The following is a 23224-nucleotide window of genomic DNA, read 5'->3' on the forward strand; positions in this document are numbered from 1 at the left end:
CACAATTTTTTGTACTCTGGTCTTCAAAAGTCATTTCTTAAATGGCGGTGTGTATACGACGAGGGTGTTTCTAACGTGACCTCACGCGTCACATGATTCACAAACAGATGGTGAAGCTCCACCTAACCGCATTCTCGACCAGTCAAGGAGAAGAGAAACGACTAAGAAGGACAGACACGCTGTTTACATATGTGATCGCATTCATACACACACCGTACACAACAGTCAGTGCACCCAAAAATAAAAGGTCATATTTACTCGTCTTGAATTGCCGGTTAAACACATGTGATTAGTTATAAAACATGACAAATCAGACATATACATGTTGACTTACAAGCAGAACACAAATCATAGTAAGCAGAAGACGTGTTTGAGACACAACCTCACCTATAAATAACATCAGCGCTCTCTTCTGAAGGGTGACTGATCTGATCTCGGTGACTGATGGCGTCGTCTACAGCGTTTCTACACCGCCAGCATCACAAAAGGCTGATTCTGTCATTTATTTACCCAAACCGAAATCTGAACATTTCATCACCCTATTAAACTCATGACAACACAAACTCGATCGGTCAAGGGTCTGATTGTGAAGGACGCCGAAGGTCACATCAGCAGGGCTCTACAGCATCATCAAAACACTGATTCATACCGTCAATCCACGACTGACAGATGTTCTTGTCCATTAGTTAATCATTGATTACCGCTGCCGAGATGAATAGCAAATGTTCACAAACGCCTCTTTGAAATAAAATTCAATGTATCTCCTTCGGTCTGCGGATAGAAACAGAATAACTTTAAATAACGTTAAGGCATATCAGCTTGTCTTCCGTGCTTTACGTTCAATAGAAAGAAGCCTTGTTTGAGTAGAAATATACAGGTTTAGTTTTTAAAAAAGCATTCCACTAAACTTTACCACAACAAATAGCAAGTTTTTGATGTTTTCTGTTAAAACACAAAATCACTGTTTGATACAAGCAGGATTTCCTCACAACAGACAAAACAAGTTCAGCAACAGAAAAAAATTATGAAAAAATAAAGCAATTAAATTTAACAACTGATACATTGTACAAGCCATCAATAAGAAAAAAACATTTAATATTATATAAATAAATGAGCCAACGACTCACAACAAAATATTATGTTTAGCTATTCAGTAAAAATATCTAAACATGTTTGAAACCAAGGCAATTATCTGTTAAGCAAAATCGTGATGGGAATAGAAAACAATGCCGTCCGGATGAAAAATATCCCATTCCAGCTTTTCGTGTCACTGCCGTGCTGTGAAAAAAAAAAAACTTAATTTAAAGGAGCATTCCACTTTTTGGGAAATATGCTAATTTTCCAACTCCCCAAGAGTTAATAAGTTGAGTTTTACCGTTTTGAAATGTATTCTGTCGATCTCCGGGTCTGGCAATGGCACTTTTAGCAGTGCTTAGCAAAGATCATTCAATCCAATAAGACCAGTAGCATCGCGTTCAAAAATGACCAAAGAGTTTCGATCTTTTTACTATTTAAAACTTGACTCTTCTGTAGTTATATCGTGTGGTAAGACAGGCAGAAAAAAAAAAGTTGCGAATTTCTAGGTCGATTTGATTAGGAACTACACTCCTATTCCGGCGTGATAATCAAGGTCATTTTTCAACGCGATGCTATTGGTCTAATTGGATTCAATGATCTATGCTAAGCTATGCTACAAGTGCTATCGCCAGATCTGGAGATCGGCAGAATACAGTCCAAAACGGTGAAACTCAATTTATTATGTTGGAAAGCATATTTCCAAAAAAAGTGGAATGTTCCTTTAATTAGGTGAAATGGACACCTGAAGCTCAGGATGAAGTGTCTGTCGAGGCACTGAGTGGAAAATAGAAGCTCTCCAAAAAAACCTCCAGGAGCCGTAAACAAACTCTCTGGACGCCGTGGTAAAAACAAGAGCGTTGAAAATTGAACTGTATTTGGAGAAGAGACAAGATCCTTTAATCCACGGGAAGGATCATGATGGAGGGCTTTTGGTGTGCCAAGAGCATGCTGGGATACTGGAGGAGCAGGCCAAACTGAAAGTCATCCCAGGCTACTGGGAAGCGTGCGGAGAAAAGCCGCCATCTGCTGAGGCGAGATCTAACTGAACGCTGGAGCGCAGTCTGGCAGAGCGGAGCTACGAGGGCTTTTCAAGGACTAGTGCGACAAACACACATAAACACACACATGCGTACACTCATTAGGGGACAATGACACTGAATGCTTGGCATTCTTAGCTTACTTAGCGGGAGACTGGACATAAATCTACAGTTTACCAAACTGACAGATGTTAACAGGTTTAAACACACATTACTGACTTGAGCTATTAGATGAATCTTATGAAAAACGGTGTCCAGTTCGTTTTATATCATAATATCATCAAAGAAAAGAGAAAAGAATATATTATACACAGGAATGATGATAAAGATGATGATTAAGATACAGACAATTACGATTTTCACATTGTGACATTACGTATATTAAAATGAAGCATAATCAGATTGGGTTTTGTTTAATATAATAGCCCTAATAAATCTCTTTAAAGATGTCATAATAGTAATAACATTTCTAATATTAATGAAAAAAAAATAATAATATATATATTTTATACCAATTTTCTAAAAAAGTTAATCATATTAAAGGATAAATTAAAGAGATTAGGGTTATAAATGGAAATTCTGTCATCATTTACTCATAATCCTCGTGTCATTTCAAACCTGTATGATTTTCCTTTTCCGCAGAACATGGTTACGAAACCAATGCAAGTTAATGAGTGCCAGTTAACAACATTCTTAAAAATATATTATTTTGTTTTCTGCGAAGGAAAGGAAAGTCACGAAGGCAAGCAAATGATGACAAAATTTTCATTTTGGGGTTAATCACTTTGAGCCTTATTGTGCTAAATATATGTATCTATATGTTAGTAATTATAGAAGTGCGGAAAACATAAACTGCCACAAAATGTAAAAAATATATATTTATATCTATATGTACCTATGCGTAACATTGAAAACTTAATAAATAGTGCCCCAATAATGTAAAAAAATATAATAAACATATCTATACGTAGCTGAATTATAGAAGTGTATGAACGTATTAAAGAACGTATGAATATATTGAAAAAATAATGTTTTAAAATATAAAAATCTTTTCATGTAGCTAAATTAAATAAGTGATGAAAATATTTTAATATCTATATTGTCACAATAATGTTTTGTCAAAGTGCTGAAAATGTATTTTTTTTTAAATGAATATAATATAAAATAAAAATCCAACAAATTTTCAGGAGATTCCATACAAAGACATGAGATTCACACAATTTACATCAACGTAATGGGTCTATTAATAAAACGCCAAAGGTCTCACTCCTTTAAAAACAAAAACATCTATCATCTGTACACAAAATAGTGTCTCAACATGCATCATTTTCCATTTTTATGACAATATTTTAAACTCAACAATGCACAATTGTAGAAAGCGCTAAAGATGGTTTCATCTTAACAACATAAACAAACGTTACTGAGCACTTTTGTGACCCCAAACACAAACCGGAAGTTAACTGGGGTCAGGCGCACACGCATCCGATGAAACAGTCCATGAAAATAATCAATCAACTAACCAATAATTCAAACAATGTGAGGATCATTGCCTCTTAACACGCCGAGAAACAACACCACAGGTCATTCTAATAGAAGATTCAGTGCAGTCCCTGACATGTTAACTACGACAGAATGCTGTTCTGCATTTCAAATAATGATCTGCGACCTATAGAGCACCGGCACCTCCAGCGACCCGAGATCAGTACTCAGCTCAAGGTCCTTTTCCTATCTTCAACCCTTCTCTTCGGTCTGTACTTTCCTATTCAATCCATACAGTATATACCATCCTATCTTATACAAGCAGAAAAAGCCTGTTGGCATCTACCTGGATGTTAAAATGATCCTGCCTAAGTTGGGAAAAAATTCACAATACAAAAATGCAGAAGCTGCACTAAACAGTATTCACGTATTTACCTCGCACGATGATGGTTGTGGATTTTTTGGCCGGGTTGCCCACATTATTGGTGGCCAAACAGCTATAGATTCCAGCGTCCTCTGAGGAGATGGCCGGCAGGGTGAGAGTGCCGTCCTTCACCAGACTCTCTCAGGTAGAGCACCCGAGCTGCTGGTCCACATCAGGACTGGTGTGGGTTCTCCTCCCGTGGTGATACACACCAGAGATACCGTCTGTCCAGGGTTCACCACGATAGGATCCTCCACCAGCAGCTTGATGGAAGGAGACGCTGTAGAACGGAAAACAAGAGGTTGTGTTATTGTCTCTAGTCGTTGTTGCTGGGATTCCTGTTCCCAACAAAGAATCAAACCTGTTTTATTGGTCAGTTTGAAGACGACTCGGCGGTCAGCGATGCCGCACACGTTCCTGACGGAGGCGATACAGCTGTAGTTGGCGTAGTCCTTGGGTCTCAGGTTCTTCAACTTCAGGATTTTCGTTTCCCCCTGCTGCTCAGAGCAAAAGACAGAAAGCGACATGAGATGTGTGCTAACATTCAGATTCAGATTCACTACTGTTAAAAGATGCATTGGGCAGTGGAGCTGGGTTTATGAACACAAGATGCTTTACTTTTAAACATGTCTTTGTGCGTCAGAGTTGTAAAGTTCAACACGAATGCAAGTCGACCCGCTTGAATGCGCCGGCGATTGAGAGCGACCCAATTTCTCAAGAGGAAAACTGTGATTTCATCTCTTCAGATATCAAGTACCATTTCCAGCGTCGGAGTTTCACAGCTGCGTTGTGATCAAATGACCCATTTCCCATCGGACCCAAACTCAAGGAGAATGTGACCGGGTTATAAACACATGATCACGAGCGACACAAAGAGATGATTCGGATGTTTCAACAAAACATTTGTTCTCGTTCAGTTACAGGCTTTTTGAAATTAAAACGGACACTTATGTCTTTAATAAAGTTAAAAATTCTATGAACACATTTTCTTCGTAGAGTCTGTAGGGTTTTCCATAGACTGATTTTTTGAAAGATGTAAATAAGCTTTCAAAACATTTCTACTCCTCGCTGACAAAAAGTATGAACATTAGAAATTCTATTGGATTTACTGGTTATAATGGGAATTGTATTGATTTTAAAGGAAACTATAATAAGGTGATTACTGGAAATGTGGTTCTATTAATTAAATCACCATTTCATTCTGGAATAAGACAAAACAATGGTTTTAATTTGAGACACACCGATATATCGGAATCAGCCAGTATTGTGAAAAATTGCCTTTATCGGCTGATATGTCGGTGCACCTCTAATTAAAACCACCACACTGCAAAAATGACTTTCTTCCTTAATGTGTGTTCCCACCAAACACAAATAAATCATGAAGCGCAAGTGATTTACATATTAATTCAATGAAAAGACGCGATAGGACATCCTGCCGCATGATTCGCCCAAATGAGGTGGCGAAATGAGGGTTTCAGCCGTTTGACGTGGTTAACGTGCAAATTGCGACCCAAACTCAAAATTGCGTGTAAAATTGGAACTTTGTCGAAAATTTGTGCCACGTTAACCAATCAGGAGCTTGCTCTAGTGGTGATTATTATGACGTAGCGAGTGGAGGCAGAAATCAGAAACAACATGGAGGATAAAATCATCGTTGCTGTATGGACTTGTACAATACATCTTACTTTTATCGAAACAGGAATAAAAAGAATCTTGCTTGGAAGAAAGTGAGTGAGGAGGTTGGTAAATCTGCAAAATAATGCTCTTTACTCAATTTGAGCTATATATATATATATATATACATAAGACTGGAGCCGTCTGGCAGAAGCCCCTCTTATGAGGCGGATTCGAGTCTGTTGTGAGGCGAATTTAACACGCGAAAATAAAAAATGCACGCGCCAATGATGGGAGTAAACTCAAAATGTTGAAGCGTCCAACTACGCCCGAATAGTGCGATTTATTCGCGCAAGTCGCGTTTGGTGGGAATGCTCTATTAATAATTTTTTCTTGTTTCCAGTACAAATGTCTAAAGGAATTCTTGAATCAAGATGTATTTGCTCGATGAGAAAATGAGTCTTGCTGTAAGAGAAGTGCCTTAAAATAAGCAAACAAAATCTTCCAATTGGGTAAGAAAAACAATCATGAATTTAGTGACTAAGAAAAAGGAAAACCTTAATTCTTTTAACATTTTTTTACCCCATTTGGCAGATTTTTGCTTGTTTTAAGCAAATATTCGCTGACATTTCATACGTATTGTCTAAAAACAAGACTTATTTTCTTATGGTCCTTATGCTCATCAAGAAAATGCATCTTGATTCAAGACTTTTTTTGGACAATTGTGGAAAACAAGACAAAAATACCAAGCAAGAAAGTCCATTTTTGCAGTGTAGAAAGATAAGTAGTGTGTTTTGTGTTATTCCAGTAGGATGTAGTGATGCTTTTATAAAAAAAAAACACATTACCAGTACAGACTGTTCAAAAACTGGCGATGATCAGGAATTTATATCCTGTCAATCAAAAGAGAACAGAAAAATGCAATATATATGAAAAGTTATGAAATATGAATTAAATCTTCAGCATCAATTGCGGCAGATATCACTCTGAATAATCGGGATATGGATAATTAGTTTTTCTTTCACGATCAAGTCATGTTAATGTTACAAATCTGAGCTTGTAATAAAAAAGATCGATTAAATTTGAATGTTTTCACCGTATGAGTCAGGCAACAGATACAAACTCAACAACAGGTGGATTTGTGGGCATGTGCATCTGGGGTCCGTGAGTTCATCATTGATCTCTATTTTAGTATTCAAATCCATTTCCTACGAACCGACTGAGCTGCGTTCCTCATTCAAAGCCGACCTTTAGAATTTTAATTTGTGGGACTGATAACTGCTCTCAGGACGCCGTCGCCTGTGTCTTATCATATTCTGACGCCACATTAGGGCCAAACGAGGCAGGGGTCTTTAGACTGTTGTGTTTGAAAGCTGGCACAGAATCTTCAAGCCCTGAGCCGACCTCACGGTGATGTAACGTCTCATCACAACACATTACAAATCAGACAGATCACACCACGTCAGAACCAAGAGCTTCCCTCGCTTTCATATTCGGATGATCATTCAAATTTAATTTTATTAGCCGTCCGTCTCCATCTGCGTGATATCGGTTTGTTCATGCAGCTCCTGGCGTTCGACTGTCAAGCCTCTGATGGGAAACCAATTTCAACAGAAATGCACTTATTACGAGATCGGCAAATGAAAAGACACGTGCGCTGAAAACGGTAAATTTGATGATTAGTGGGGATGTGACCATTCAACGTGAGCCGGTCGAAAATGGATTATGATATGTGACGATTCAAGCCGTTATTTGAATCGCAATACATGTTTTGAACAGCAGGGGTTGGAGTGTTTACTGCAAACTTGAAAATCAAAGACAAATTCTTAGTATGTTTATTTAAAAGAGACTTTTGTATTATTTATTAATGATTTGATTTGTGTGCTCTAGTGACACTAATAAACTACTTCAGCTACCGTCTACACCCTTAACCTTTAGCTACTATGACAAATTTAACTCACTTCAGCTACTTATGCCTGAATGAATTGACATTATAAAACAGTTTACGATTTTTATTTATTTAGATATTATTATAATTAGAAATATAAATTAAGTGTTTGGCTAATCAAGCGAAGAGAAACAAGAGTCAATACAATGATTTATTTTAAAGAGACTTTTGTATTATTTATTATTTATTTGATTTGGAATTTGTACTTTTTGTATTTGAAGATACTTTTATTTTACAAAGAAATGTGCAGAATTTAAGAAATAATGAAAGTGCAGTTGTTCATTTCTAATTTGTCTCATTTTATAAAAATAAATCGTAAATGAATCGTATCGTGAGATCGGCACACACAAACATGTGAAAAACTGAGATCAGGCTGAGAAACTGTGAGATTTACAGACGACGGCGTGAGAAGGAGATTAAGAGTGGTCTAGCTCTTCTCACGATGACTAAAGCAGAGCAGACAGACGACACGTGAGGCGGACGTTAGCATGTCTCCTCTCGCTGGCCTGAAGCGTGTGAAATGGTAAGTTGACATTTAGTGGCACGACGGATGTGAAAAGTCTCAGAACCGTGGCGATGTGCATGTGTGCTCTCTGTGGGGAGTACAGGAGGAATATTCATCACATGTGTGCTAATTACAAGCGTCACCCTCATGCTGAGTTTCAAAGACGCCTACGAGTTGTTAGTGAGAGCGATGTCAAAAACACTGAGATTTGTCTGCTCTAGTTACACTTCTCGCTTAAAATAAACTACTTCAGCCACTGTCTACACCGTTAACCTTTACGACAAATTCAACTCACTAAAGCTACTTAAAAACTGCACTATTGTACCCAAATGTATCGATATTATAAAACAGTTTACGATTTTTATTTATTTAAATATTATCAGAGCCGGCCCTCCCTATAAGCGAACGAAGCAGCTTAGGGCCTCGCCAACGTTAGGGGGCCCCCAAGAGCACATGAAATAACAGCTTTTTTGTGATATGTTCACGACACACATCCATTTTGTCACGCAACACATTCAAAATGACACTAAATACACTAAATAAAATATATTAAATCATCGGCAAGGGCTGTGTGGCTTTAAAAGGGGTTTTATAGGTTGTTGTTAAAATAAAATGTCTGGAGCTAGCGCGGTTTGATTCTTACCTGGGTGAAAAAGGGTTCATAGATCTCCACACCCTTATCGGAGCCTTGAGAGAGAACATCTCGTCCTCTGTGCCAGCTGTAGCGGACGGGTGGGTTGGAGTTGGCCACGCAGCGCAGGAATACTGTTCTCTCGTAGTAGAACTGTTCTTTAGCTTCGCCGATGCTCTGATGAACCGTCACGATCGGATCGTCCAGATCTGAGATCAGACACAAGAAACAGCAATTCACTTTGTGACTGTTCAAGGGGTCATATGGCGCGATTACGTGTTTTTCTGTGTCTTTGGTGTGTTATAAGTTGCCTGTGCATGTATCAAACAAGTAAAATAACAATAGTGTGGGAACAAAAGATGCATTCTATCTAAAAGCGAATGTTCACTCAGACCTGCCTGAAACGCCTCGTGTAACAACACCCCCACAAATCTACGTCGATTCATGGTACGATTTGACCAAGACCGCCCAACCGTAAACGCAACTAAGGTGGTGTACCTGTCAGTAAAAATGAAGAGGAACCTGATGTTCCAAATATGGTAAGAGGCGTTACATTTCCGTCACACGCTTGCAGTATTCCACCAATCATCACGCACTGGTTAACTGGCCAATCATAGCACACCTTGCTTTTCAGAGCGTTTCAGAGAGGCGGGGCAAAGAGGAGATACAAACATGCACGGTATGTGGAAAATACAGCGTTTTTGAACCTTAAATCGTGTATACGCACATTGCATTACATCTAAAACAAACAATAATATTTGACCACTTTAACATTAAACTAAAGGTGTTTCCAAACTGTCTGGATAAATGATAAGACCTCATAACAAACCTATACAAAAGAGAATATTGCTTTCAGAAGAAATACATATTAGGGAAAGGATGACAAAAAAACGTTTAAAAAGAGAACAGCTTGTGTGACATAGAGTTACTCTGCTGTCAGACAGACGACCGTATTTAACATGTGAAACTGAAACATTGAGACGGATTTAATCACTCAACACCTTCATCTGAGAAAAAAAATCATTTCAAGTCATGCCAGATTCATTCAACACAAACTTTCCTCTATACGACATATTGACGTTCTTGATCAATGACCCGGTAGGACGATCTCTCACGCAAGAAGCAGTAAAACCACACCTGCGGACCCTCACAATGGACCACCAAAGTCCTCTACCAACACTCATATTGTTCCCATCAGCCTTTGGAAAAATATTGAGCCGACCTTTATTCCCCTTGGAGAGATCGACTGTGTTTGTGAATACCCATGGAAGGTTGTTTTTCATTTCTATGGAAAGTTATGTTATATCGTATCAACATTGACCCTGATGAGGGAGAGTTTAGAGACGCTCTCAATCTCATTGCTGTCTGAAAGAAAACACGAAGACATCCCATTTTGTGAATTTTCTTTCTCAGGGTTGTGTCATGTGGATTGAACAGATTTACCCGGATTACCAGGGTGTCCTTCTCTTAAGCCTTTCCAAACGGATCTGGTCATAAATTCGATGTCGTCCCGCGTGCTAATATTTACTTCACACTAATCATACTTTAAAGATTGATCCGTTGGCCCGCAGAGTGACATGTGAGGCGTGAAATGCGATGAATTCATCATGAACTCTAACACTCTTTAAAGCCCATAATGACGGCAATAACATCCTCTACATACACCATTAAGATTTCAAGAGGAAAAGTAAAACACGTTGAAAATGTTTATCGGCAAAGCTGCTTTAATTTAGCGTCTCCTCCACCGCCCCGGAACCGACCGAGATCCAAAGTTAATCAGAGAGTGCGAGGGGCCACGTTGAATACTGATTCCTCACTTTCATTAAGACGTGTTCTGCCCCGCAGGTCCTTAATCAAAATCTAGAGGCGGTCAATACTTCATCCAGGATCCATTATAGCCACGCAGGTAGGAGCAATTACCTTTACTGAGACGTTGGACGCGCAAAACGCTGCGATTGAGTCGGGCTGTTTTGGCAGAGCACGCTACTTTAAATAAATACACTGATGCACGGTGACGTGGTGAGCTTTCAAACTTCATCTGCGATCTTTGCTTGCTTCATCTCTGTCACGGTCAGTTTGGGTATCGAGAAGTGTGTCATTTAGACCTTATCGCTTTGGGTTTTGAGTTTTTTTGTGCTGTTGCATTTCGAAGCCATTCAAATTAACATTGTTTGCCAGGACACAAAACCGAGACGCGTCGGCATTAAATTTATATATCGTGACAATTGCTTGGACATTTGTTGTGGAATACTGTATTATCACATCATTAAAATTATAAAGTAACCGATCATTAAAACTTCAGTGATGTCCTATTAAAGGGATAGTTCACCCATTTACTCATCCTCATGTCATTTCAAACCTGTATGACTTTCTTTTGCAGAACACAGAAGAAGATATTTTGAAGAACGTTGGTAACCAAAGAACACCGAATGCCGTTGATTTCCACTGTGTTCACATTTCACGAAATACCTTCTTTTGTTCCACTGAAGAAAGAGTCTTTACAGTTTTAACAGTTTATTTTCCTTTTTTTTGGTGAACTGTGCCTTAAACAACATGTTTTACTCCATTAAATGTAAATATATTTTTAAATTTAATGTATTAATAAAGAACACAACATTTTTAAACCAAAATAAAAAAATCTGAACTTTTTCAACCAATGTCTAAAAATAATACATTTTCAACGCAGACACGACAGCTCTAAATGCAAAATATTTGATATCTGTTTCATAATACATTTCTTGCCCAAAACTTCTTAATTTGCTTTCGGATTTTGCATAACGACTGACACAATCTAAACAATTGTTTTGAAGTGTTCACAACAATAACAATACAGTGCATGTTTATTACCACAAAATATTATATAGTTGAATAAGGACACATGCAAAACAAGCTCAGCACCATTCAAACACCCTAGCAAAAAGTAAGAATAGTCCTAGTGACGTGCTTAAACTAAACATTTACTTTTGAAGTATACTTTTAATTTAAAGCATTTTTTTCTTATAAATTGCCATAGAGTCTCATTTGCTTCACATCTGCTTGATGGTAATTCGTCTCTATTCATCATGTTTCCCTAATGCAAGCACACGACAGATCTTTTCCAAACAACGTGACTATTTAAAAGCAGAAAACGACCATGCAAATGTCACCCGGGTCACGTGTAATCCAGTCAGGATGCTGATTAGTGGCGCCCAGTCGGGGTGCGTTTAATTCTGGCCCTGGAACACCCACAACTGACAGACTGAAGTGTCTGACGGCTGTTTTTCCATTACGACCGGTATAGATTACAGCGGGAGATCACGGCGTGTTTCATTAAACTCTCAGTCTGAGCCTTCACTGTTCTGATGAGATCTAATGGAGACACACACAGGACAGAAAACCCACCCGGCTCACATCGCTATTTAATTTTTTATTGGATTATTTATTCAATGCTCAGGGAGAGACTTTTCTCAACCTGCACTGACACACTGGTCGCACAGTTTTATGAGTTAAATCTCCACGATAGTTTTGAGAACAAAGACAGATCTCTATAAAGTTTGAAAGGAAGCGCTGCGGATCATAATCAACAGTCTAAAGGCCATTGCACAACTTTCGACCGAAATATCTGCACATCATTTTATTTACACGACCTCACGTTGTGTCAATCACATTAACATACTGCCTCCGATATTTCCGTAGGTCTTAAAAAATATTCAGAATGGGTTAAATTTTCTGCGTTTTTCACATCTGTAGCGAACAGAGGTGTTTTTACAATTCAGAGACACTGTACAAACAAGCGCCAAATACAAAAACATTTCGGACTTTTCAAAGACCTTAACAGTTCAGCAACTCTGACAGAGGTTGTGCGACATGCTACAAAAACAACTTTCTCACTTGCAGCCTTTGATAACCAGCACAAAAATCTGTCATTGGCAATTCCTTAAATACCTTTTGCCTCCCTATTGCCATCTCTCTCTGAAACAAATTTACATTAATATGTATGATTTTTTATCATGGATTAAAGCCAACGAACGTCAAACCGACAGTTCCTGTGACTGTCACACCCAATAGCTCAAATAAAATATGAGCATATCACTTCATGGGAATTGGGGTAATATAATATCATGTTTTTAATATTTTGAAAAAAAGGATCCATGATTCAGAAAACAGAACTGATAAAAAGTAGCTTTTTGATGAAATAAAAGACCAGACCATCTCCACCTACGTGCCACTAAACCCCGCTGATCAACATCTTTGTCATTAGCCTGTCGAATGGTTACATCTAAAAGCAGCCGGTGGCCACAGCTGAACGCCGCACGGGAAAAGAAATTGAGAGGAGAACCTTTGGCCCGCTGTGCCGCAAACATCATTTCTCCTCACGCTAGATGGATGATCTCGCACATTACGACTGGCTGCTGAAAATGTGACCCTGGCAAGAGCCACATGAAGTGTCGCCAGACTCGATGCAGGTACCAGATTTCAATTTCAACCCGCTGTTGAAAACAGACATCAACACAGAAAGTGTACATTATTAAATTATGCTGCTGACTTTTAAGACTTTCCATCCATTTCATGAGAGACTTTATTATCTGGCAAATGAATAAATGTAGGTTTTTCAAATGATGCTTAATGGGCTACTATCCCTACATCCCAATTCGCATACATTCTGTACTATTCTAAATTACAGCTAAGGTGCACCCCAAATCATGTTGTCCAATTTGATTTTCATTGACCACCATTGTGTAATACATTTGATGTCACTTGCCCATATAAGGAAAATACTTCTGGCTAGTTAAATGTGATATTTCCTTTTGAAAATATACTCACAAGATGGTAAAGTACACAGTGCATAGTGTAGTATGTCACTTGTGATGCAACTGTAGCATATTCTAAATTGTAATACTTTAAAATAAGCATTCTTAAAATAAACAAGTCAAAGTGCAGATTCATGAACTCACTATCCACTGCACACGGGACTATTTAGTAGGGATGTAACAATATTATCGATATGGTGTTAACCCAACAGCAAAAGTGTCGTAATATTTTCGGCCTTACATAGAGAATGTTAGAAATAATTATAGATGTAACCTTTGTCAAGGTCTATCTTGTGCAATTATTTTATTTTGTAAAAGGGACTTTTGGTCATTTGACCCATCTCATACTATAACTCATATCTCAAAGCAACAGATATGATTGGAGGATATAGAAAAGAGGATGATTATGATTTTTCCAAGTCATTATTTGTCACTTTAAATACAGCAATGAATACCGTAAAGTGGACGTTAAACCAAGATATTTTCGTACAATGAGACATTGATATCATAACATCCCTACTTTTTAGTGATTAATAGATCAAATTCAGATAGGTCAGATTAAATAAGTCAGATACCTAGGTGAGGAATAATAAATAAATAAATTCAACTATATCATAAACAACACAAAAGCTCACGATATCTCTTTAATCACAGTAGCGCGCAACGACGTACCAGTACCTGCATATTTTGCTTGCTCGAAACACAAAAGAATTTACTTTTTCATTAAAAAACGTATATGTTAAGTGCATAGTGTCATGATTCTGCCTTTTCTGGTCATAGTTTCTGAGTCTTGTGGCAGAATCATGACAGACCCACACGTTTAGTGTGAGAGAGACGTGGTATTGCTTTCTATGGCGTACCACGCGCTCTCTCTGGTCTCGTCTATGTCCCCACTCTCTCGTTTCCTTATTAGTGATTCTTAATTAGTTTATGCCCGCACCTGTTCCCCTCTCGATTAGTTTCCCTTTATTATGCCCTTGTGTTTTCTGTCCTGCGGATTCGTTTTGTTCCGTCTCTGTTAAAGACCTCACGTCCTGAACCTGCGACGTGTTATGTGAGGTATTGTCTAGTTTAGTCAGTGTAAGTTTTGTCAGGTGTTGTATTAGTCTAGTCTAGTTTAGCTAGTCTTCGTTCCTGTTTTGTCTCTAATATTATTCCCTCTGTCCTCGTTGTTTTACCCCCTCATGGGTTTTTGTTTTGTGTAATTTCAAATAAATCAGTGTTTTGTGTCAAGCCTGACTGCACTTAGGTTCTCTCCTTGTCCAATTCCTGACAGCACAGTATGAGTACTGTATGTGAAAGAGGTATTCAGACCTCACTGATGTTTTAAAATCTCCCACAATGCCACACCAAACCCTTGAAAGGGATTCTTACAATACGCCTGTCAAAAAAGTTTTTGCCTTTTTAAAAAAGAAACTCTATGCAGTGAAACCAAAGAAGTCTAGAAGCTAAAGGACTGTGTGTGTGTGTGTGTGTGTGTGTGCATTTATGTGTGTGTTGGCTCCAGAAGGGCACTGTGATACGCTATCTTTCCGGATCCTGAGCTTTCCTGTAGCTCAGTGGTTAGAGCAAGGCGCTAGCAATGCCAGGGTCATGAGTTCGATCCCAGGGATTGCACATTCTCACATACAAATGTATAGTATAATGAAGTAAGTCGCTTTGGATAAAAGCGTCTGCCAAATGCACAAATGTAAATGATCCTGTTTGACATGCTGTTCTGCCGTGCCACACAACAAGCAGTGAATAATTCAGCAGAACTCTTCACCTGAAAGGATTCATTCTGCCCTGGACTCAAGACGCACCGCCTCTTACATTCAATTTTACATCAAGACTGCAAAAATGTCTCTATGCCTTGAACTCTCGGAGTTAAGCACTAAACTTACTTATAAAAGTTAAACAAATCGTTGCACTGCTGCAAAACACTTTCCTGTTTCATGATGCGGGTTTGGATATTTTAATATCAGCGAGGGGTGCAAGGTGCATTATAAATCCTCGTAAACTAAACTCGCGTTCTGAAAAAATATTGAATCAAACTGAAAACATGTCTAATGGTGCGAACTTTGATATTATTGTGGATGCTGCGTGGTCTGGTTGTGGAGCGGTCCATTGGCTCACATCTTCAATGTCACATGAATGGAAACACGCATATGGAAATGATGCATTATGCATAGTTAACCTAGTTATAAGCTGCATGTATAGTTATATCGGGGAGGGAATAGGGTCGAGATACTTGTACGCACAGTCTACTGTCAGGGATTTATTTTGCGCGGGTTCTGGCATACGATGGTTTACAAATCCGAATCCTTTTGTGCGTGCACACTCTCTAATCTTCGCAAACCATTAATAATGAGACCCCTGAAACGTGACTTTTGGGATCTGTTGTGCCACTACTGGCGACCACTTAGAACAGCAGGAGGGCAAAGAGACTCCACCTCTCCGCTCGCATCACTCCCACACCTTCATCTTCATTGGTGACAGGTGCTGCTCTCTTTGGATTGGCCGGCCAGTCGGGTCACCGCTCGAGGGCTGATGGACGCTTCTCAGAGACAGATCTTACTCTCTCTCCCAGAGATGAAGATCGAAGATCAAACAGTGACCTGCGGTTCTCTACTGTAGACGAAATCCCAGACGTACAAAACAGTGGCATGGCAGAAAATTAAAGAGAAAATAAAGCTGAAAGGCAAGTTTAGGGAGTCGGAAACAAATTCCTAAAATCGTATTTACAACGCAGTCCAGCTCGAAAAACAACCACTGCACAACGGATATTTTACAATCACAGACAGAATGAACAGCAGGGTTCGACTACATCTCTCTGTCTGAATCAACCGTGGACGTCTGATGTCTGGCAAGACGAATGACTCAGTCTGATCTCTGACTAACACAACAGACACATTTACAGTCTGCACAGATGCTGGCGACCGGCACGGCCTCCTCAGATGTTCACAGAGAGAGATTTCACACAATTTATACAGCAGGTCAGAGCGCCTCGGTTGCGCTCACAACACGCATGCATTTCAAATCTGATTTTGAGATCAAACTCTTTATTCCAGTGTTCTGTAGACCTGTCCTATTCTCTCTAAAAGGCACAGTTCACCCAAAAATGAAATATTCTGTCATCGTTTTTTTTATCCTTATGCCTGTATGTGACTCCTTCTTCAGTGGAACACAAAAGAAGATATTTTGATAAATGGATTTGTGTTCAAACAATGGAAGTCAATGGGGTTCGATGTTAAAATACCTTCTTCTACCTTCAGGAGAAAAAAACGTCATTGAGGTTTGAAATGACATGAAGGCAAGCAAATGATGCAAGATTTTTTTTCTTGAACTCAATGACCATGGCTCGAGTCAAGCCGAGAACATGAAGTAATAGAGATCGATGATTAAAATTCCTTGCAGAGTCGACCACAGAGTGAGTTATTTCATTCTCATTAACTGCAGCGAGCATAAAACAACTAGTACAAAGCAGCACGGATGGAGATTAAAGGCCAACTGGCCGAAGCGTCATGGGAAATCCTCTCCTAAAGCTCTCAATCTGTACCCCACCCGCAGGTCTGAAGGGGGACGCGGGCATCCGTTGTTCAGAAACTAAAACAGATTCGCTTTCATCTCATTCTGTTTTAAGATAATGAGAAGGGCAATAGGGCTGAAGTACAAACCTTCAAAGTGCGTCTTCTGAGATCACATGAAATTAAATTTAATCATATGCACATAAATCTCAAGTGCTTGTGATTTGCTCTGATACAGTGACATATGAAAGTCCTGAAGTCAGCTCTCTTAAGGTCGACTGGAACTGTCCATCCAAGACAACGAAGGCGAAAACGCGGAACGCAATTTTTCACGTTGCCATGCTGAAGGTGTTTAGAGCGGGGCAGCAATTTCAATGCTAAGTAACAATCAAGGCTACGGCGCGCTGAAAATACCCACGCTGGCATCAGCCCATCAATCGTGCTCGGCCCGCGGGGACAGCTTTAACATTTCTCGAGAGAAACGCCGCAGCGCACGGCTAATGAAAAACACATCGCAGGTACAGCAAGGCCGGGGCGATGTTTAAAACAACAGACGCCAACAAACTCCTCATACAGCGTTTATGCATTTATCATGTACATCATTCCGATAGACTAGTTTCTGTCTATAAACGTATGAAGTCAAACCCTCAGACGTTAAAAGGTTCTCAGACGTTTTTTCAAAAATCTCACAACCGCTAGAAGAGATCTAAATGTGCTCACGTCTGCCACAAAATAAAGAGTTGATAAGATATGAAATCAAAACTCCTCATCAAGTTCATTCAAGACTAAATAACTCGAAAACCTCACGAGCAATAAAAGAGCAATCTCCTCAATGACCTTTTTCTCGGACCAATGAAAGCATTCATTTATCTGATGTGAAGATCTATCAAGTGTTAATGTGAAGAACTTCTAATTGGAATTGAATTCGACCCAAAAACGTATCGGGAGTGACTTACAGTAGACATCCACTCTAATGGACTTAATGGCCGGTGAACCCAGTCCGTTCTCTGCCTTGCAGTAATATCGTCCACCCTGATGTCTCTGGATTTTAGCAATGTGAAGAGTTTCGTTGAATACGCTGGAGTCCTGGAAGCGATCAGAAACGCTGCCTGCTGTCTTGGTCCATCGGATCTGCGTAAAAAAAGCAAGACGAGAAATATCACGTTAAAGTCTCATGAAGTTCTCAGATCAAATAAGCAAAAAAAGTTAGCATGGATCTATTAATGGCCTGAGTTATGAGGTAACGTTAAACACATGGTAACTTTTTGTAGTGTGTTTTGGATCCTACTCTATAAGAACCTAACACATTACCAGTAGAGAGCCACAGATACCATCAAAGTTTCTAATGATCCTAAAAACCATTCATCATATTGTTTCGATGTTTGAAATGACTTTTGTAGAGCAAAATATATTTGTGTCGACTTATTAATTTCTTTTATTAGCAAACAACATTTTTATTTAAAATCAACGGACTACGCAGACCAAATAATGAGTAAAGAGCAGTGAAGATGGAAATTCATTCATAATGTTTAAAAAGCTTTTCAGGCTAAGACTTAAAAAGCTGGATGATAAATGTCAAGTGTACAATTTAGCAAATTCAAGACAAAGTGTGAAAATGAAGAGACCATTTCAAAACCCATTTTCATCGTTTCTGAATTTACTATTTATAGTTATGTAATTAGGGTAAAATAGTTCTTATTGTTTTCTGTGAACTACAAACAATATTTACAGGAAATGAAAACTGGAGAAACAAGTGAAAATAACAGAAAAGATGCTATTTTTTCAAGACCTCAAATACTGCAAGTTTATATTCATATAGAAGGTTCATATGCCTCGTAAACAATCCAACAGCAATATTTCTACATGTATTTAGGAATAGCATTTGGATGCATTTCCGCAGTCTGCAGTGTTTTTCTATGGTTTAAATGGGTTTACTATTATTGTAAATGTGGAAATATATGATTAAGAATGAGTAAATGATCCTTAACTTTAAATGAGCAGTGAGCAAAAAAGAGTTAACAAAACAATTGAATTATGTTGTGATGAAATCATTCCAAAAACATATCAACCTTTTGATTTTCTTCAGAATATGTCTTAAATTCACAGAAATGTTCACTTTTCATTTATCAAGTAGCTTGAGGTGATGAATCAACCGTACTGAAGACGTTTGTACATCTATTCTGAGCTCTTATCTGCCTTTTTTTCATCAATATTGACTCAATCACATCCATTTCCATAACATGTTATTAAATGACTTTAGTTTTGTAATGAAAGAAACAATTTATATTTCTGTCTGGTCATACATTTAAGCATCTTCGGATCAGATCTGAAAGGTCAAGAGAAAGATTTTACAAAAGGGTAATGTGCATATGTAGTACATGATTTACATTCAGTGGCGGCGTGACATTTTGATCCCGGTCGCATGTTTCTGCTGCATGCAGCATGCAGAAGATGCAGTTTGGCACTCTGTCACAAACACTCCAGTGGTGAAGACGGCAGCGCTGCTCATTTGTCAAACAAATGCCACGGCACGTCCTCTGGGAACCCGCTGCCATTCTGTCGCAGCTACGCCAATGTCAATTTAGCCAGCATGCTAAAACACGCTGCAACTGTTCTGCGTTCAACAGAGCGGAGGGTTTAAACTGCCACGCTCTGTGTTACCTCATGCTGCCTAAATACTGTTCTCTTTATTTTACTGCATATCCACTCGAGAGGATTAACTGTCGTGTTCCACTAGAACCGAGGGGAGGATCTGAGGAGGATGAGGGTCCCAGTCAGGGGGCACTGGGAAATCCAAAACACGGGGAGGGAGGATCGGCTTTGTCAGGCCGCCCAAGTAGTCACAAATTTGTCTATGAGTGTTTGTCTATAGGGGATTTTGAATTGGAACGGATTAAGGGGCGTCACAAATATACCATTCATAAAAGTCAACAGTTTTAGGAGATAAATAAATGTTGGGTCTACCTGATTCTAGACTTCTCTACTTTCTACACAAAATATTTACTATTTGAATCCATTCAAAAGTATCAGACCGTAATTTGCAATACATGAGGTTTTCTCATTTTACACTTCACTACTTGCTTCAAGAGGATCTTCAATGCCATAGTAGAACCTTTAACATCCGAAGAATCTTTCTGTTTCAGAAATTGTTATTCGTGGTGATAACGGTTCTTCAAATCATGAAAAAGTAAGAAAGAAATGTTTGTTCAAAGAACCTTTGGCTTAATTGTTCTTTGTGGAACCAAAACTGGTTCTTATATGGAACCGCTGTGAAAAACCTTTTAAGCACCTTTATATTTAAGAGTTCACGTTTAGAATAAAGGTGCTTGTCAAACCAAATAAATAAATTGAAATTCTTTTTTTTTACTTAATTTATTTAGTAGCTTAAACTTTTCAAACCTGTTTTAAATAATGATAAATTAGAATACAACAATGGTGAATAAACTTTTTCACTAGTGAACCTTGCAGAAAAGCAGTATCCTTAAAAAATAAACATAAAGAACATATTAAAATATAAAAAATATCAATACAATTTCTGCCATATTTGTGATCCGTATATAAAATAATGTATAAAATCATAACACATGTAACCACAGTCCGAAATATTAAAATGCAAACCATATACAGAAGACTCTTGAGGACAGCATCGACTGCACAAGTTTAATAAGATCTCGAAATAAATCAGGCTGAAAATCAAGCTTTGGAGACTTCCAGAAAGCGGTCCATCCTCATTAAAACACACCGTTCCTGTACGCACGCTCAGCAGAATTCACACTTCCTTCATTTCTCATTGAAACCCTTGCAGCTTTACTGCATCAACAACGTGCATTTTCGATCTTAATGTTTACTGCACGCAGAAGCAGCAGTTTTAACCTGGATAAATACCTTCACACTGGCCCAGTTTCTTCCTCTCTGGGGTGAAGAACAAGGATTCAAATCATTCATAAATCAGAAACTTCCTACAGTTACCTGAACTCATCACCATGGCAATGCGGAGGAAAATGACTCGCTGTAATTTACACCAACTCGAATCTCATGTTAATTTGAGCCCGTGGGCTCTTTTGCTCTTCAAAACGGTAGGGAAGCGTAACACACTTAACTGAATTATTATGCAATTATTCCCCAGACATGAAGAAGATCCGTTCTCTGGTTTATTAGTAAACACACCGCCCTGTCACACCGGAGAAAATCATTTCCAAAGAAATCCCCAGAATGCACTGCACCCTACTACCCATCATCCTGAAGAGAGATTCACGAAGCGGAGAAGTCGTTACCATGGAAACGTAAATCATGCCAAAAGAGCATAACGGGGATGGCCCACTCTCACGAAGCGTTGAGAACGACATTTTTGGGTCGCTCTATACTTTACATATTAGTGAAGTCAAAATACTATAGTATACTAAAGTAAATTGTAGCATACTAAAGTAAAATTTCTTATAGTATTGTGAGGTATTAAATAGAAAAAAACTTAGTAATACAGTAGTTTATATTTATAAGTGATACATCTGTATACATAGTGAACAGCAGGCGAAGGTGTAGACATGCCATCAGCCCTGGAACCATATTTATCAAGCTTCTCAAAGTGCCATTTTAGTCTTAAGTGCGGATACATTTACTTTAACTTCCAAACTTAAGTATAAAAGCAAGTTATCACATTTCTTAAAGGTAATAATCACTCTTGCTCTCCCAATGATTTAAGACAGCTGGAGAGGACTCTCAAGTGCTTAGGAGATGCCACTAGGGGCTTGTGATGGCGCTGTGGAGACATAGACATTTGTTTGGACAGAGGGATTGAACAATTGAACCATAGATTCCGCATTACCCTAGTAAAAAATAAATATACTAAAATGTATTTGAAATACATTTATTTCACGCCAAGTACACTGCAAATCCGTTTACATCTTATGTACTTAATGAAAATGCACTGCAATGTATTTGTGGTATACTAAATTTGTATACTTAGTCTGCTAAATTAGAACAACTAATTGATTCTTAATATTGTAGAAATAGTGCTGAAGTTCAACTAAAGATACATTTAAGTGCATGTGATTGTGCTTAAGTGGAACTATTGTAAGTTTGCTTCAGATACACTTTAAATATCTCGCATTGAAAGTTTGATATAAAAATCAAAAATCCTTATCAAAAGTGAATTATGTTTTAAACACAGGCTTAATATGAAGAAACGTGCATTGTGTATAAATAGTACTCTAAATAAAGTTTAATAATCATTTTATATCAGTAAGTCATGTCAGTAAATCTGTTAGTTAGTTTTTTACTTCACGCATGAATTCGGTACTCCTTTGCATAGGCGTAATTGCTGGAGGGACAGGAAGTTGATCGTGTCCCCATCCCCACCACTTTTTATTAAAGTAGGACTTTGTGAAAGGCATTATTAATGAAATAACGTCAATGCATCATTTTTCATAATCTAACTGACATTTAATAAACTTATTTTTCTGCTATAAAAGGGACTCAGTCCGTACATGTCATCAATGCTGCGCGCATTTGAGTTGTTTGAGATCTTAGGATCTTCAGTAGTGTTGTGCGTTCTCGTTACGCTGTTTTTTATGGATCGTCGTCTTGTTATTCTCTCTTGCTATGGATTTGCTATATTTTTGCGCATTCTTGTTATGCTGTATTGTATCTCAATGGTACGTGTGAGTTTACATGCAAGAAAAGATTTAGAGAGTTCTTGTGAGTAATTCTCAGAAGCTTGATAAATACGGTCCCTGGCCTCTAATTCACACGGCGAGCACAGCTGTCGTGATTCTGACAATACATGCTAACACACGCATGGTGAGCGACTCGCTCTCTCGACCTGCTGAAATTACTCCTCTCCGAACTTTACCTCCTAATTGCTAGTCTGAATTGTGGCCAAAGCCCTGCGTTCTCTGACAGAGCCTCCAGCTAACACCTGAGGAATATAAAACATATCAATTACTGACATCTTAAGTGATGACACAGGAGTGTGTATATAAATAAAGGTCGGAGATGTGAAATCACATCATAGAAATATGCGATGAGACGCAACAAGACTTTGGCCAGATATACTAAACAGGGCAAAATAGCACAATTAAAAAAAAGAATTGTGTAGGTGTTTTACTAACATTAAACATAAGAAAACAGGCGCAATATCTCATTCCCATATTAACCATCGCAACCTACCAAGAGCAGGACAAATGAACGCAGAGTTTAAGACATGCTTTTATTGGA

General features: G+C 38.5%; 1 protein-coding gene across 1 annotated transcript in view; it reads right to left on the bottom strand.

Annotated features, from left to right (window-relative positions):
- LOC130433984 (MAM domain-containing glycosylphosphatidylinositol anchor protein 2-like) overlaps positions 1 to 23224 on the bottom strand; it is a gene marked incomplete at its 5' end in the record, with an annotated part of 104220 nt that overhangs the window by 42791 nt on the left and 38205 nt on the right. Inside the window, 5 exon segments of the mRNA XM_056763794.1 lie at positions 4029 to 4157; positions 4160 to 4297; positions 4379 to 4514; positions 8728 to 8924; positions 17968 to 18142. Coding sequence (XP_056619772.1) covers positions 4029 to 4157; positions 4160 to 4297; positions 4379 to 4514; positions 8728 to 8924; positions 17968 to 18142 — 775 coding nt within the window.

The sequence above is a fragment of the Triplophysa dalaica genome, chromosome 13, assembly GCF_015846415.1.
Source record: "Triplophysa dalaica isolate WHDGS20190420 chromosome 13, ASM1584641v1, whole genome shotgun sequence".
In the NCBI taxonomy this organism is placed as follows: Eukaryota; Metazoa; Chordata; class Actinopteri; order Cypriniformes; family Nemacheilidae; genus Triplophysa; species Triplophysa dalaica.